The 18,621-nt window shown below is 37.2% G+C and overlaps 1 protein-coding gene across 6 annotated transcripts in view; it reads right to left on the bottom strand.

Annotated features, from left to right (window-relative positions):
* Positions 1 to 8,613: 8,613 nt before the first annotated feature.
* The window catches only part of fat3a (FAT atypical cadherin 3a), a 330,154-nt gene continuing 320,146 nt past the window's right edge, over positions 8,614 to 18,621 (bottom strand). For 2 of the 6 annotated variants that reach the window (XM_087283200.1, XM_087283202.1), the window contains 2 exons: positions 18,154 to 18,189; positions 8,614 to 14,386 (listed from right to left, as the gene is read on the bottom strand). In XM_087283200.1, coding sequence (XP_087139326.1) covers positions 13,884 to 14,386; positions 18,154 to 18,189 — 539 coding nt within the window. In that variant the 3' untranslated portion in view covers positions 8,614 to 13,883. The remainder of the gene's footprint in view (positions 14,387 to 18,153; positions 18,190 to 18,621) is intronic. The other 4 variants (XM_087283201.1, XM_087283203.1, XM_087283204.1 and 1 more) reach the window with 3 other exon arrangements.

The following is an 18,621-nucleotide window of genomic DNA, read 5'->3' as shown; positions in this document are numbered from 1 at the left end:
TTCTCCAACAAAAACGACAAAAACACAGAAATTACTGGAGCTGAAGATGGATTAGAGTGAGAAGACCACCTGCGAGTGATAAACTGCGACACGGTGTCACACCACAACACATCTGAACACACATTAGCAAACGTGTCCTCATCTGCCTCGATTAGATCAGGCTCATGAATATCTCAGCAGAGGTAATGAATAATACTGTTTCAGCCCAAACTACAACTGCGCTTGCTGCATTTTTAAACGCATTTAAAAGAGGACAAATGATCTAAGTGGGCAGAGGAATAAAATGCAGACGTTAGTGTACGAGCGCAGGACGGCCGAGAGACAGAAGCTATTTTCATTTTTGAAAAGCAATTACGCATTACATGTAACACAACGGTGCACATGTAAATAGGCTGCGATATTGCGATCGCTAGTTGTTCCCCGAGGGCCTCGCATCCATATTTGTAGCTGGTTATGATAATTCAATGAAAATATATTCTCAGGGCTCTGAAAGCACACAATGTACATGTTGTTTCTGCAAGTTCTGCAGTCAGTTAGTCTGCAATTTTTCACAAAATGCGCACCTTTTGGAGAGAGGAACAACATTCGGCAGCTGTTTGTGTGGCGTTTTTGATTTAGGAAGTGTGTGAAGTGACTTTTGAGAAGTTTATCAGACGTTTCTGTGCTACTATGAAACTAATTTACGATGCTTTCCAGATGTTGCGCTCTTGGCAATGGTGTAAATGATCACCTGAGGTGACATTAGCTTGGTTTTCATCACCCTATTGTATATAGAGAATAGGAATGTGTTGGTTTAGTGCAGTGCATTCTGGGAATTTGTGTGAGCCTGGATGCATCTCATTCATTCATTCCTTCAGCTCACTCCCTTATCTTTTAGCGGTCGCCACTGCAGAATGAACTGCCAACTATTCCAGTACATGTTTTACACAGCGGATTCCCTTCCAGTGGCAACCGAGTACAGGGAAACATCTATACACACTCATTCACGCACACTCACACACTATGGCCAATTTTCCTTATCTAATTCACTTGTGCGTATACTTTTGGACTGTGGGGGAAACCGGTGTTCTGCTGTTTTGTCCTACACTCTCAGAAATAAAGGTAAGCGAGCTGTCACTGGGGTGGTACCTTTTCAAAAGTTACAAATTTGTACCTAAAAGCTCCATATTATTACCTCAAGGGTACATATAAGTACCTAAAAAGTACAAAAGTGTTCCTCTTATGCTGCGTTCACACCAGACCAGGCACACGCGTCAAGCTCGAGTGATTTACATGTTAAGTCAATGCAAACGCGCGAATAGACATCCTACGGCGAGATACGCGCGAATGGCGCGGCGCGAATGACGCAAATTGCGCGAATGGCGCGGGGCGAATTGAGCGTTTTGCGCGTTTGACGCGCTTAACAAGCGTTTTGCGCAAATCTCGCGATTTTGAAAATCTGAACATTCAGCGTACATTCGCGCCGCGTTAACCAATCAGAAGCTTGCTCTTGTGGGGGCGTGATTGTGACATAGAACCTGTTGTCGGTGTTCCGAGGGAAATCCTTCAGCCTTCACCAACAACAGTTCATCAAACTCGGCTTGGCTCAGTCAGAAGCACCGCTGAAAGCCTCCGTCATCCAGGTTCAGTTTCTGGAGGAGTTTATGAGCTCACAAAGCTGTAGTGGACTCAGACACGACCCTAAACGTATCGACGCTGTTTTTCAGTCTTCATAAAGCACATTAACAATGTTATTTTCTTTATAAAATTTATGTTAGCCATTTAGCTATGAAGCTAGAGTCTTCGGGCAGACAGAAGCCCTGCCCATCACGGGAATCCGCGTCTGTTCTGATTTGAATTTGACACGTGAATAAAGCGGTGTTTGACGCGCGTATGAAGCAAGTAAACTCAAATGTTCACGCGGCTATTTACGCGCGAATAGCGCGATTTATCCGCGCGTTCCGCGTCTGGTGTGAACACAGCATTATAATTTTTAGGTACAAATATATCCTTTTGAGGTATCAATATGTACCCTTTAGGTAGAAACGTGTACACCACGCACAGACGCTCTTGACAATTCTTGAGGTAATTAAAGGTGCGGTAGGTGATTGTCTTCAGAAACATTTTTAGTTGTGCTGGTTGAAAGTCTCTTCACAGTCCAATAGTAATGATTACAGTAAATGATCTAAATATGTTTATATGTATTTTTATATTCTGGGTAAGGCATAAAACAAAAAAAATGTTTATCCAATTAAATATTGTCGGGCCGACATCTTCCATAAATCCGATAAGCAGCTCAAACTGTCCGTCAGCAAATGTAGATTCAAACTTCTGCGCATCTGTTCACGCAGACCTGCCATTCGCGCGTGCCCGTCTGCATAAGCGGCCGCGCGGTCACGAGACAGACCAGGAGAAATCAAATGCTGAATTTTAACTTTTAAAAACCTGAATTAATATTGGAGTTACTTTAGCATGCTGGAGGAAGGACGACACCATGGCTGAAGTATTACTGTTAGACAGGTAATGTTCTGTTTTAAAACTATTTTAGACAGGCTAAGCTTATGTTAGATTGTGTTGCGTTATGAATGACTTATATGCAGACTTGTTGTTCAGCCACTAAAATCTCCCGGTGAAAGATTGATGTGATTATTTTCAGTTTTATAAGGTCCTTTTACAGCATCGATAATGTAGATTTATATTTAGTTTAACAACAAAACATCAGTAAATAGCGCTTTTCTGCCTAACCTGCCTTATTGAGCTTAAGTTGCTTCTATATTCACATTGAGTCATTTTTGAACAATGACAGCCTTCCGATACTGTTTACCATGCTACTCTGAATATTCGCTCTGAAATAGCATGTAAGTGTGGGTAAGTAATAGATGTAATTCTTGCACGGCGCTGGCACTAACTAACTGGCGAATGACATGAACTACTGGGTTGTCTGCTGTTGTATGGAAGGCCATTTGGCCAACCATACTGTTGTGATGCGGTGTGCGCGTTCGTGATTTCAGGAGGCGTGGCTTTGAAGTCCCTTTCCGCCGTCCAAAGATAATATGCCATAGATATATACACTAGATATCGCATAGGGACCCTAAGCATGTGTCAATAGCGCCGCCACATTGGTACAGTGCTCCCAGGACAAATGTCATTCAACCGCACTAGTCAAGACAGTATTATTACGTGAAGATGCGGGACTTTAGCGCTGTCTACGAGTGTAGTAACGAGGAAACAAAGAAAACAAAGCACAAAGGCAGAACATTTCATAGGTAATATTAAGTTTTTTACATTTTTGTATGTTCTGAACTTTTGTGCTAAACAGGTAACGTTATTGATGATAATACAGTCACTTACTGCTTTTACCATAAGGCAAAGCAGCATATGCTAGTTTTGTTGAATAAAATTTGCTAAAATCAGCAAACAATGCAAAAGAAATATGACAACGAGATGCTGCTGTGCCAGAAACTTGTATTATTGTCGGCTAGTGAACAAGTTGTTCATAACGGAGATTCATTCACAAACGAATCCCTCCCTCCGTCAGTATGAGAAGTGAAAGCAGAAGAGGAGGTTTGTTTCAGGACATGGATTAAATCAAATTTAACAGGGAGGGTGGATAGTACATTTCTGTACACACAAACACAAGCTTTTTGTCAGGAATGCCCGTGCGGTCACTGATCCATCAATGTAGAAAGTGATGTAAAATTATAATTTTCGTAATTTAAAAAAAAAAAATTGCATACTAACATCCAGGAAAACTGGAAAAAAATCCAGGAAAAAAAGATATGTGTGTATATGTGTAATTCTCTGTCTTTGGATGGCCACAGTTCTCCACTGTACCTTGGTCCCGCATTCATTTCAAAGGAGCGCTACCCTGTTCCAAAATGGCGGCTCTATTGACGCATTTCTTCCAACAGACAACAACAGGGTAAGCAACATCTAATGTATATATCTATGCTAATATGCTAAGCGGTTAGCATTTTGGCAGATTACCTACTGCACCTTTAATTATATAATAATGCTAATACTGAAATGGTTAAGGCATTTTAGAATGACCAAAACAACATTTTAGATGCTTTACATTGTGCTCAGCCTGCTGGTTTATCCAGTCACACACACTTTTATCATCACATGATCTCTTATAACAAAATCACATGACTTTTGTTACTGTGTATACTTAAATTTCAGTAAAGTGTTTTCACTGTAGTTTAGGAGCATCTTTTCTTATGGAATAAAAAGTTTATCCTACTAAGTTATTTGCATACAAATTTTATGCGCATTTTCAAAATTGATGTGCATCTTGGTGCTTCCATCAAACTTTTTTTTTATGCGCACATGCAAAATACACATAGAAATGAGTGAATGGAAACATAACTAGTGTTACTTGCCATTTTCTATCGCAATCAGTGAAAGCGAGTTTCTGCTATTTTTGTCCTAGTAAAGGATTGAAGATTCAAGCAAACAATTTAAATGAACATTTCGCTCACAAATTGAACATTAAAAGCGCAATATTTACATTTCCACAACTTTTCCTTCAGTCTACAAAAACTGTTTACGCAAATCCTCAATAAACACCACCTTTCTTCATTCCTCACAGCGGCTGCTTTTGAATCAGACCTGAAGCTCTCGTGTCATTAAACATCCTGAAGTTTTTGCATGTCTCGTGTCCGGCTCTGACTGGAGAGATTTTCTAATTAGAAGCCTTTCACGAGTGGAGAAGCGCAGTTTAAAAGAGCAGCGCTTCCGCGGCTCTCTGAGAGGACATGTACATCAGTTCAGCTGAATAGACCCTTAAAGTCAAAGGCAAAAAATGATTGAGGACAAGTAATCGAAGCACCCTGTTCACTCCAAAAGCCCAGCAGAGAAGGAGATAATGAGCCTGAGACGCTCTGATTACACTTCAGCCGCGCGCGCACACACACACGCACACCTGATTAAACCCCACACCTTACTCTTAGACTGTGATGAGTTACTATTGATCTCCAGCTCTTATTATACACACACAAATAGTAAACATCTGGAGTGGAGTTATTGCACTTACTGGGTAAGAGATAATCCTTAAAAATAAGAAATTTCTGGTGTGTTTTTTGTGGTCTAAATGTGAATACACTCAAATATATGTATTCTTAGTTAATAAATAAATAAGTATATATATATATATATATATATATATATATATATATATATATATATATATATATATATATATATATATACATACATATATACACATGTGTGTGTGTAAATATATATATATATATATATATATATATATATATATATATATATATATTTATTAACTAAGTATATATATATATTTATATATATATTATATGCTTGTTCAAGTATACTTAGTTAAAATGAGCTGAATCAACACAATTCTTTAGGTTTTATGGACAACTAAATTGTTTTATGTTCAACCTAGTTGTAAAATCAATTAAATTAACTTAAAGGATTTGTGTCTGGACAACACAAAGAAATGTTAATATTTTTTACAAGGCTCCACACAATTTATTGATGCTATACCATCACAAATCCATTAAGTTAGCTATAAGCAAAGTGGATTGAACATAAAATAATTGTGTTGTTTCAGATCATTTACACAAGTGGTGTGAACAAGCAGCAGAAATCTTTGTTTTGAGTCTATTATCACACATCAACATATGATATTTGCAAAGCTTTTGGAAGTAAAGACAACATGAAACAACATTTACCTTCAGTGACAGGATGCATTTCCTATAGGGAAAGAGGATTTAAATGTATAGCATTATTTATAAACTTGTAAAACATATGTAATCAGGTGAAAAAAAAGATGAGACAATAAATCAAGACATAAATCTGCTGTACGACAGAATTTTGCAAGCTCAAACTCTTGTTTGACCACAGCTTCATTTCGAAAGGAGCTTGTGATATGATTGATCACGGCTGGTATAGTAAACCAATCAGATTATTCCAAACTCACTATAAAAAGCCTGTATAGCCTTACACCCTTATCTTCATTTTTTAAACAATATCCACACCATCCCCCCCTTTCCTTCTATTAACAGGAGGAGCTCTCGAGAACTACCTGATCTCGGACTACCCTTACATGCTCATAGACCAGGCAGGAGCCCTGCATGGGCTCAATTATCTCCGAGCTCAGGGTTCTCTTCCGGGACAGCATGCCAAACCTGCTATATAAGTCGATATCTACAGAAGTGTGAACTCTTGAAATGATGTAAATTAAAGAAAGCTTTAGAAGGAAATACCCTTTTTCAGTTTTATTTCTGCTTTATAACAAATAATTAAACGTGTCGCTTCTTTATAATTATAAATATTGATTCTTTAAAATTATTGGTGAAATTAACTAGGATTTTTCTTAATGTCATTTTTTAATGCATGCTATAAAATATTTTAAAATAATATTTGCAATTTATATTTTAATACTTATAGTTTCTTTATAATTATTGGTAAATTTAACTAGCAATTATCTTAATGCCAGTTTTAAGTGCAACGCTATAAAACAATTAAAAAATGATATTTGTAATTTTTACAATTTTCTTTAATTAAGAATTTAACTTTATTTATTTATACTTGTAAAAATGTTTTCAAATATTTTAAACTTGCTAGAACCTACGTGAATCTAAATAAAACTTTAGTTAGCTTTTTTAAAATTTTATTTAGCTTTATACCAATTATTTTGACAACCAATGAAAAAAAGTAAAATTATTTATATAAGTTAATCTATTTTAAAAAGGACATTTTACATGAAAAAACGATCATAGTTGTACTATGAAACAACTGATGTATAGTTGCGTTAGTTGTAGTTTCTTTGTGCAGTTTCATTCAAAAATTACTAGTAAATTCCATTAATAATTAAGGTATGTTCACATCAAAAACCATATTTTTTCTAAAATTTAAATAAAAACATGCAAATTAGGAAATTAGGTCAAATTTTCATGCATAACACAGTGTCTGTAATTTAGCTTCTTTGAAATTGTTTGTAAAACTTTTCGATACCTAATGTTTTTGAGTGTAAAGCAGTTGTTCATCCCTTCATTTTTCTTCGGCTATAGTCTCTACTTCAGATTTCGCCAGAGCAGAATGAAGCACCTACTATTCCAGCATATGTTTTACATAGCGGATGCTCTTCCAGCCACAACCCAGTACTGGAAAATTCATACTTATAGTTTACTCAATTCACCTCTAACGCATGTCTTTGGACTGTAGGGGAGCACCCGGAGGAAGCCCACGCCAACACAGGGAGAACATGCAAACTCCACACAGAAATGCCAAATGACCCAGCCAAGGCTCGAACCAGCAACCTTCTCTGTGCTAACCACTGTGCTAACCACTGAGCCACCATGCCACTCCATACATAATTCAGTATCTGTAATTCAATTTATTAGAAATAGTTTGTTTCCTTATAGCAATTCTTATGTGGAAACATTTCAACAGCAAATGTTTTTGATTATAGTGTAATTTATTTATAAACTTATTTTGAAAGGATCACGTGCTTATGATTGCTTGCAGCTGGTCCCGCATTACTCAATTTATGATTGACCAATCAGACGATTCCTAAGCCACTATGAGTTCCATATCACAGCCATCTTAAGCTGCGTCCCAAATGGCACACTATACACTATGCACTCATGCACTATGTACTTATGCACTTACACACTCAACAGGATAGTATATGTATGTAGTGTCGTCCCAAATGGCACACTAATGGTTTTTTACTAAGCGGAAATTCAAACCGTTTCCCTGATGACGGTTGCCAAATAAGTGAAATAAACGACCGAATTATCAAATATTATCTGCCGTGAGTATTACCGCATTCACCATCAGGAGGCGCTATAATCACTCTCGTAGGAGAATTTTACTTTCACCATCCAAAATAAATAAAGTTATCCAACATGTGCATCCGATAGCTCCGCCCCTTCCACTACGTTAGCAAACCTGCGGTCATTGAGTGCGTAAAGTGTCCATAATTACACACTTCATTTTAGCGGCTGAATGAGAGCATCATCCGGGTAACTAAAGTTCACTTATTATTTTTAGAATTTTCAGTGTGAACGCACTACTTACACTATTTATACTACAAAATGGCGTAGAATAGTGCATAAGTATGCGATTTGGGACGCAGCTTTAGTTTTGATGAATCCCCCCTTCCACCCCTACTCCTCCTTCTTTCCTAAATGGGTGGCACGGTGGCCCAGTTGTCTTACACTGTGGCACTGTTGCCTTACAGCAAGAATGTCACTGGTTCTAGTCCTTACCAAGCCAGCTGACATTTCTGTGCAGTTTACACGCTCTCCCCATGCTCACGTGGGTTTCCCCCGGGTTCCTCCGTTTCCTCCCACCGTCCAAAAACATGTAACTTAAGTTAATTGACTAATCCAACTAATAGACATGCTCCTAGTAAGTAGTTATCTCCTAAAAGCAATCACTATCTGTTCATTAGCTACTACAGCAGGGGAGTTCTGCCTGAGCTCAAACTCCCCTCTCGCCTTGTAAACTGGAGGGAGCCCCGGGCTCGAGGATCTTATGAGCTCAGGGCTCTCTCCCAGGCATGCCAAACAAGCTTTATAATCAATCATCAGCTAAGTGTGAACTCTTGAAAAGCAACTTTTTAAAACCCAAAATAATCCACCCACAAACTTCAGAGCAATTTGATCAATGTTTTTTTTTTACTTTTCTTTTTTTAATTTTTAGCATCAACTTAAAAAAACAACAACAAAACGAATAAAACAAAAATCCAGGAGTGAAGAAAAGCATTTTTACATTTATAACAGGCATGTTTTAATACTGTTTTACAGTCAACAGAACAATGAGTCAAAACCAAAACAAAGAATAAAAATACCCTCTACACAAAGACAGCATGAGCAGAGGAATTTCATTTCCTATAATAAAAACATTGAAATGCCAAAAAAAAAAAAAAAATGGACAGAAAAACGCATAAAAAAATAAGTAAAAAGCGGTTTTCTACCTGTGAAAATCGGAGCTGCGAAAAAAACGCACACAAGCAAAAGCCAGTGCGCAGATCTGTTAAAAATGTCAGCGTAGGTTTGCGTGTCTGTCCGCAGGATGAACAAACCCTGCCATGATCGCAGTTCAATATCTACAAAATCTGCATTTGAACAACTCACTTATATACACTGTACAACAATTCATCTCAAAATTACAGCTTGTACAAAAAAACGGCATTGAGATTTACAGTGCGCTCTCAAATCATGTGTGCCTTTCCAATCCAAATCTGCTCCTCTCTCTCGGCCTTCTCTCTCTCTCCTTCTCATTTTGATTTATATTTTATTGATTTTCACTTTCTTTACATTTCCTTCCCTGCATCTTTTATTCAGTATTCTGTTTCAGGACTTGGCATTTTCCCTCTTTTCCGACTTGCTGTTATTGCTTTCGTCCTCTCCCTGCGCTTCTTTCTCTGGAGGTTTTTGTACTTCATGCTACAGGCGTGTGTCATTCTTGCATTGTAAGTGCCTGCGAAACGCACACAAAACGTTAGGATGATGTTCTGCATATGGCTTTCTGATATGCAATCGAGAATAATCATTAAAAGAGGCAGACATAACGTACAGAAGAGCATTTGCCCACGTTCCATTAAAACACTCACGCGCTTCACCTAAATAGTGCTACTGAGGATCTGGCTAATGCTTCACACAAATGAAGACGCCGCTGCCAGTCCTGAGCTTTAAGCGTGACGTGGAAAAACGATTTCAGGCTTGGCCGAAGTAAATATGAACATATTGTCCATCGATTTAGTGCACCAAAAAAAAAAAAAAATGTATTAACAATAAAATTGGGAAGATAACACCATAAAACGTGTGCTTTTTTTTTTGGACTGTTTATACAAAGTGATTCATATTCATGTCCACCTGTGCACAGACTGCAGGAGTTCTGTTCCAAAACCTAATGAGCTGCCTTCTGAGTCGACATCTGAACTCAAATGGACCCTCATAAGTGAGCGAACGAAAAGAAAAGCGACTCGGCGGAATATTAATTAGCTTAAACAGACAAACAAATAAACAACAGAAAAGATGATTGGAATTTCTCCCAACTAGTTTAAGACCAGCAAACTGCCATAAATCCTTAATATAATTCATGCGAAATGTAGAGTAAGACCGTACAATGCCATTTCTTACAATATCAGATCTTGAAGATTATTTTAGAAGAGAAAATGCTAAGCGGTAAACACTCCAACTGGTGATTGATAGTTATGTACACTCTCAGAAATAAAGGTGCGCAAGTTGTCACTGGGGTGGTACACCTTTTTAAAGGCCGGTGTCCTGTTTAGCTCCAACTCTAATCAAACACACCTGCTAATAGATTTCTAGTGATCTTGCAGACACTGATTAGCTTTTTCAGGTGTGTTTGATTAGTGTTGGAGCTCAACTGTGCAGGACACCGGCCCTCCAGGACTGAGTTTGCCCACCCCTGCTTTAGAAGAGTCAAAAACTTACGTACATCACCTTTAGGTTAAACGCTGTTTACCTTTAAAAAATGTTGTTTTGAGTTATTAAGTAAGTAATAAGTAACTTAAGTAAGTTTTGAGTAAAATTGAGCTATTAAAATAAGTTAATGCAACATAAAAATTATTTGTTGTTTTGACTTTTTAGTCATCCAATTTTTTCCAGTGTAACTTTGAATGGGGAAAATGCAGTGGTCAACATGGCTACTCTAGAAAAAGAAAGCTGTAGCTGCGTCCCAAATGGCACACTATACACTATGCACTCATGCACTATGTACTTATGCACTTACACACTTAACAGGATAGTACATGTATGTAGTGTCGTCCCAAATGGCACACTAATGTTTTTTTACTAAGCGGAAATTCAAACCGTTTCCCTGATGACGTTTGACGGTTGCCAAATCAGTGAAATAAACAACCAAATTGTCGAATAATACCTGCCGTGAGTATTGCCGCATTCACCATCGGAAGGCGCTATAATCACTCTCATAGGAGAATTTTGCTTTCACCATCCAAAATAAATTAAGTTATTCAACATGTGCGTCCGATAGCTCCGCCCCTTCTGCTATGTAAGCAAACCTGCGGTCGTTGAGTGTGTGAAGTGTCCATCATTACACACTTCATTTTAGTGGCTGAATGAGTGCATCATCCGGGTAATTAAAGTGCACTTATTATTTTTTATTTTTAAGTGTGAACACACTACTTACACTATTTATACTACAAAATGGTGTAGAATAGTGCATAAGTATGCGATTTGGGAGGCAGCTTAAGTCTTCTAGTAAAGAAGCCAATCATTGATCACTATAGACTTATGATCCTCTGTAGGAGGGGCTCGGTCAGGGTGTGCTTTTTTAAATTTAAACATTCTCTTTATTGTATTTTTACATCAGTACAAATGATAACTTTTACATATGTGTACTTTTTTCTTCTTAAACACAAAATTGTAACATCACGTTACTATTATTTAACAGAACAAAAAAAAAAAAAAACAGAGAAATGGGGGGGGGGGGTGAAGGGGCAAAGAAAACAGAAAAAAGAAGAGAAAGGAAAAAAAATAAATGAATAAAAGAACTAAATAAGGGGGGGTATTTGAAGTGCATTTACTAGGGTTCAATCATTGCTCTCTTGTTAAAGTATTCAATAAATGGATTCCATATTACATGGAAATTCTTTGTTTTATTTTTTAGGGAAAGCCTTAGCTTCTCAAGATGCAGACAGGACATGACATCCTTTATTTGTGTGGAGCAACAAGGAGGATCTTTTCGTTTCCAGTTTAGTAGAATCAATCTACGCGCCAAAAGGGTTATAAATTTAATCACTGTACGTTGATTATTAGATTAATCTGCATCATCACTGACTCAGGGTGTGTTTTTAAGACGGTTTTTGCAGCTTCATTGTTATGAATCATCTGGGGCCTGCAAATGTGCAGGAATCTTAACGAATACTGTCCTCACAGATATGAGAAATACATTAACATGCAGCTTAAAATGTCTATTTAAAATGTCTTTTAAATTAACCAAACATACTTGAACTTTAATGTTCTCTGGTTTTGTAATCCATGTGAAATGAATGGGAGGTACAGTCTTTCAATATTTCATTATTAAGTCATTCATTATTTCATTATTTTGAAATAAATTTCTGTGTACACTTGTAAACACAGAGGTCGCTGACCTTTTCGGGAGGACATTTGGCTTCAGGATTAAGTTGAAAAATTAACGGACGTGGAATTATTCAGAGGATGATAATGTGTAACATTTAAGTTATCGATTCTTATGGTAGTTACATAGTTTGACAGGATGGCGTCTGGTTGTGTCCTTCAGAAATAGTCACAAGGTTGATGTCGTGAATTCATTCCCTTCAAGTATTTTGTCTAAATATTTTTAGAATGATTCAAATGTTTAGAAATGCAATTTAAGAGACAGTTGTTGTTGTTCAATTTCATTGGTGACTCCAAATGTGATATTTAATCGTAAGCTTGGCAAACAGTTCTAGATAAACTGACCTTTCCCCATTCAAAGAGATTCAAAGATGGCCACCGAGTGAATGACTTGCCTTCAAGGGAATTTGATAATAGGGCTCTGATATATTCTCATGTATTACAAACATCTAAATAGAGAATGAAACAGGGTTTTTAAGCTAGCTTGAGCAGACTTGAGTCACACTTGATCCCAGTTAGAGTTTGATGAAGACCAAAAATAAAATGATGCATGCATCAAACAGAGCGCTAAAGAGATGATGTGTTTTTGTAGGACATAGAGAAGCTTGGCATCATCCTTGTTCCCCTAATTAAAATGAAATAATATAGGCTTGTTTAGTTTAGGCTATTGCTGAAAATGAGATATTACCTAACATTTAAGATGCTTGCATGATTAGTGATGGTAATAGTTTTCATAAATAAACTCATGTATGAATTTTGAAGACTAACTACAATGAGAAGTAGAAAGCTAAACATACGTTTTAGCTTGCAAACTTCTAGTTTAATGTTTGTAAGTTTGTTGAAGGTGCAAATAAAACAATTATAAACACAATGAGTCTGAAAAAGCAGATTAGTTAGCGAGATAAGTTTACCTGCTCGCCATAATGACGGTTTTAGGTGACGCTCAAAGGCGCCCTCTATAGCATGGGTCTCAAACAAGATTCCTGGAGGGCCGCAGCTCTCCACAGTGTTGCTCCAACCCTGCAAATAATGGATTTGTTTAAAAGAGTCTTGAACACCTTGATTAACTTGATCAGATGTGTTTAATTAGGGTTGGAGCAAAACTGTGCAGAGCTGCGGCCCTCCAGGAATCGTGTTTAAGACCCATGTTTTACAGTAATTAAAATAATATTCACCCATTTTTAAAAACCTGACCTAAATATTTATAGTCAGCATGCTCAACATATCCGCTATAAGGGATACTTTTTTTTTAATTATACCCTTTTTTTGGTACAGATTTCGGCGAAACAAGTTAACTGCTAAAATGTCCAAATCGGAAATTTAAAAAAAATTATTTAAAATAAATAAAATGTGAAAATTAAAAATAAAAGTGGACTTTACATTGTTAAATTAGAAATAAAATAATCAAAAACTAAACAAAACGAGGTATCTTAGAAGGCAGCATGATACCGTCTAAATAGGCAGCTCACTAGGTTTTAGAGCGCATCCCGATTTCGAACACACAAAAAGGGCAGCACCAAACACATCCGGATCTGGAAGGAACGATGAAATGCACCAGGCATATTCGGAAAACACGTCTACAGATCATTGGTCTCCGCTTCTTGTTGCTTTAATCGTATGGTCCCCCGTTCATGACATCACTTCCGGCCACTTCCTGTGCTTTTATATTTGGGCTGCTCATGCATCGGGCAGCGCTGACAGTCCGCGCATCCGTCCTGCTTTATTCATACAAGCTCAGACAGATGCAAGAGTTTGTGTCTTTTACGTCAGAAAACACGTCCTGTTGACAAATCAGACCTCAGTCTGCTGCGTATGCGGATGCATGTCTTCAAAACTGTCCAGACTTCCTCCAGTCTCAGAGTCTTCGAACCCGCAGGGGGCGGAAGAAACGGAGGAGGCGGAGGAAGCGTTGACGGACAAACGCTCCTCCCTGCCAGTGAAAGTGCTAAACTCCTCCCCTGTGGAGCCGAGCGGCAGCTGATGTGGGGGCAAGTATTGGCTGGGGTGAAAATGTGGGCGGGGCTTCCGGTCGCCACTCAAAGTGCTCTCCCTGGAGACGGGTTGATTGGCAGGCGAGGTATCGAATTCCTCAGTGGGAAGGGGAGGGGGCAGCTGGTCCTGGGACATGAACTCCTCCTCCTGAGGAGGCGGGTAGTCACTGTCAATGTCAAATCCGCCCAGGTAATAGTCTGACTCTAAGGCCACGCCAACTTCAGGTGTTTCATAAGTGGGAACTTCCTCGATGTCAGGTAGGCGTGTGCTGGGCAGCCAATCAGAAGTGTCCCAATGGTACGCTGCAGAAACAGAAAGCAGGACATTAGGAATCATCGAATGGATTAAAAACTAACGGAGTCCTCTGGATGGTACGTGATGGTGCTGGGCTGCATGCTCTGTTCTGAGGGGGGTTAACAGGTTAGACCAGGGGTCACCAATCTCGGTCCTGGAGGGCCGGTGTCCCTGCAGGTTTTAGCTCCAACTTGCCTCAAAACACCTGCCTGGATGTTTCAAGTATACCAAGTAAGACCTTGATTAGCTTGTTCAGGTGTGTTTGATTAGGGTTGGAGCTAAAATCTGCAGGACACCGGACTTCTAGGAACAAGTTTGGTGACCACTGGGTTAGACATTGGTCCTGTCCCAAATGTTGCAGTTTTCACACCCATTTCTTTTCCCATTTTTGGGGGGGGGCAACATACCGTTGAAGACTTGAAAAATGATTAGCCCTTTAGTGAATTTCTTTTTAAATATTTCCCAATTGATGATTAACAGAGCAGGAAAATGTTCACTATTATATTTTGCTTTTAATATTTTATTAGATTTAGTTTGGCAGAAAATGGCTATGGTCAATATTATCAGCACCCTTAAGAAACAAGTTTTTTCGATTGGCTACAGAACAAACCACTGTTGTCTAATGACCTAGTTAACCCAATTAACCTACTTTAGTTAAGCCTTTTAATTTCACTTTAAGCTAAATACTAGTATCTTACAAAATTACAAGTAAATATTATGTGCTATCATCATGACAAAGTTAAGTCAGTTCTTATAACTATGAAAAATTGTGAATAAATGATATTGTTAATTATATGATTAAATTATTGAAAAACAATCTCTCCACTAAAAAAAAGAACACTTGGGAAATAAAAAAGTTATTAAAAAAAAAATCATAGAGGGCTAATGACTTCGTCTTCAACTGCAGACTCATTGGAAAATGTGCCAGTCTCTATAAGACAAGTATGTGAATCTAGAAAAACATCTCACTGCAGTATCCAGATGCAATGACAAAAGTGGCTTTAATTTTTTTTTTTTTTAATAAAATTCTATTTTCACAAATTCTTATTAAGGCTGCCTTTTATTTTAAATAAGGATTCCTTGCACATTACTATAGTAATCAACATTTGAAGTGAATCAAAAGTTTTTCAATAGTCCTAAGACAAGAATGGATGGTGTTCAATAGTTTTAGGACAACCCTGACCCACCTCAAATGTCGACTACTATAAATTACAACCTAACACACTGTTATCAGGACAACAATTATAGGACATTTAAATGCCAATAGGACAGACAGACAAACTGTGTTTGATTCATGGTAATAACAATTAAATCATTGTCATAACAATTACCAGATTCAACTTATGTATAAGCATCTAAATCAGAGATGTCCAAACTAGGGCCTGTGGGCCAAAGTTGGCCCTTGGTAACCTTTGATTTGGGCCACCATCCCATATGAGAAGAGAGTGAGAATAATGGGGACGGTTGTTTTATTGATGACCTACAAAAAAGCAAATACATCTTTACATTATATGTTGCAAATTAATTAAATTATATATATATATATATATATATATATATATATATATATATATATATATATATATATATATATATATATATATATATATAATTATATAATTTAATTATCTAATTTATATAATTTTTTTTATATATAATTAAAAAAAAATTTTTTTATAAATAGTTGTAAGTAAACCAGGGCAAAAAAAAAAAAAAAAAAAAACAGGTTCAACTTGGCTAGTGTAAAACCATTCTGTTATAAACTGAATTGTTTTTTTTATTGTAATAAATTTATTATAAATGCAAAAATCTATTCTACGTTAGTTAATATGAAGCAATGATTTCTAGTTATTTTAAATGACCCATGGCAACTTTAATATAGATTTTGGTATATTTATCTTCAGCCCACCACCCTCAATCAAGACTGTTTTTTGGCCCTTCATAAGAAAAAGTTCAGGCACCCCTGATCTAAGTGAACAAAAAGTGTGTTTTTAAAGAAAAATAATGAAATAAATATCATTACTAATTTAAAAAAAAGTTGTACTTTAAATAGCTATTATTTCCTTTATAAGTTTCTCTTGATTTATTAGATATGAGTTGAACTAAAATGTATTTTGTTTCGTTCTATAATGTTCTAATGACATTTCTTCAATGGCAGGCTTTTTTAAATAAAGATTTCAAGCATTTCCTTGCATAATACTAGCAGTCAACATTTGAAGTGGATCAAAAAAGTTTTTTAATTTGTTCTAAGACAAGAATAGATATTGTTCAATAGTTTTAGAACAACTTTTACCCACTTCAAATGTTGACTACTGTATATTATGACAACACATTGTTATCAGGACAACAATTATAGGAAATTTGATGTTTAAATGCCAATAAGATAAAAAGACAAAATGTATTTGATTCATGTTAATAACAATTAAATCAGTCATAACAAATACCAGATTTAAACTTGCTAAGTGTACTAAAAGAAAGTGTGTATACAAGTAATTGAAAGGAAGTAATTTATTAAGTATTATAAGTAATTTAAAAGAAGTTATACTTTAAACAGCTATTAATACATTTATAGCTTGATTTATTGGTTATCGGTTTGACTATAATGTAATTTCTTTTTTAATTAAAAAATTTTCTTCCAATTTTTAAATCAAAATATGATCATTTTGTGGAGAGTGTTTCTCAACCGTTTTACTAGAGGACCACCAGCACTGCATGTTTTGGATGTCTCCTTTGTCACACTCATTACAGCTATTTTAGTCTCTGCTAATGAGCTGATGATCTGAATCAGGTGTGCTTGGTTAATGTGCAGAGTTGGTGGTCCTCCAGGAACATGGTTGAGAAACACTGATTTAGTGCATTGTTTTCCCCTGATTGTATCACCAGGAGCTATAGCTATTCATTTAGTCTTGCCTGTATGTGTTTTTTGTACTATGAAAAAGCAGGTAGCTGCTGAATTGCATTTTAGGAATTAGCAAGGGACACAGTTTCACCTAAATAGTCCCTACTGAAGAATAAAAAAGCCACTTACATCTTGGATGGCCTGAGGGAGATGAGATTAACATTTTTTGACCATTAACCAATCAACAATTTTTTTTGGTCAGCTATCACTTTACACAGTTTTTGCACACATTTCCACAGGCACATTTTTTTTTACTTTCCTAATGAGTCTGCGTTGCCATTTCCAATTCAATTTCAGCGGGACTCGAGACAGGAACATTATACTGAACATCTCCACATGCAGGATCTCTCTGGAGTGAGTGAACATGCCTGAAAGCTGATTCGAAGTCAAAGGTCAGAGGTCAGTCGACAAGCCAAACGCATTCACCGAAAAAAAAAGCAAACCAAAAACAAATGAGTGCGAGGACCGCATGCAGCAATGCATGAAACACAGAAGCGCAGGGACACACACATACGCACACACACAAACAGACGCACTGTACATGGCCTAATCCTCGCTATCAGAAAACATCAATATCAAACCAAAGGAAAGCACAAAGTCAGCAATGCGGGGGAAGAGACAGACGAAAGAGAGAGGAAAGAGGTGACGGAGGACTGCAGGTACTGATGTGTGTGTGTGTGTGTGTTGGGCAGAGCTTTTGCCGCTGGATGATGTGACATTTCCCAGAATGCAATAGCTCCGTTTGTCAGCAATACGGAAAGGGAGAGAGAGAGGGGGAGAGAGGAATAGACAGAACAAAGTGTGGAGAGGAAGGAGGGCAAGAACTCTGGGAGATTTAGCTGAACAAAGCAGGAGGAAAGAGAGAACGTGAATCACCTCTGTTGAAGTTTTGACCTTGATCCATAACGGACACTGGCAGGCGGAAAACAGCAGACAGACAGAGAGAGAGAGAGAGAGAGAGAGAGGGAGAGAGATTTGTGGGTCAGCAACAAACCCATCTTACACCCTCAAGTGTGTTTGTGTGTGAGTGAGTGTGAGAGAAAACACCTTAATCGAATGCATTAACACTGCCTGTAGATCTTTAAATCCAACCAAATTGATGAAGAAATCGAACTATTTTATTCATTCATATTAAAACGGATGATGGAGACTCGTCCCCAAAGCTGTCATACTAACATGTATGAATGATTGCATGATTCAGGATCTGAAAAGCTACTCATCGATGAATTTGCTCTTCAGTGTTTGGACTCTCAGTAATGATTTCAAATCACACTGAACTGAGCTAAACTGAACTGAACTTAAACACTAAAAACTGAACTACCCTGATCCAGTTACTATGACCAT

Source organism: Danio rerio, chromosome 15 (assembly GCF_052040795.2).
Source record: "Danio rerio strain M-AB ecotype USA chromosome 15, GRCz13ab, whole genome shotgun sequence".
Classification (NCBI taxonomy): Eukaryota; Metazoa; Chordata; class Actinopteri; order Cypriniformes; family Danionidae; genus Danio; species Danio rerio.
The sequence above is the reverse complement of the archived record's forward strand: the minus strand, read 5'-3'. Positions and strand labels throughout refer to the sequence as shown.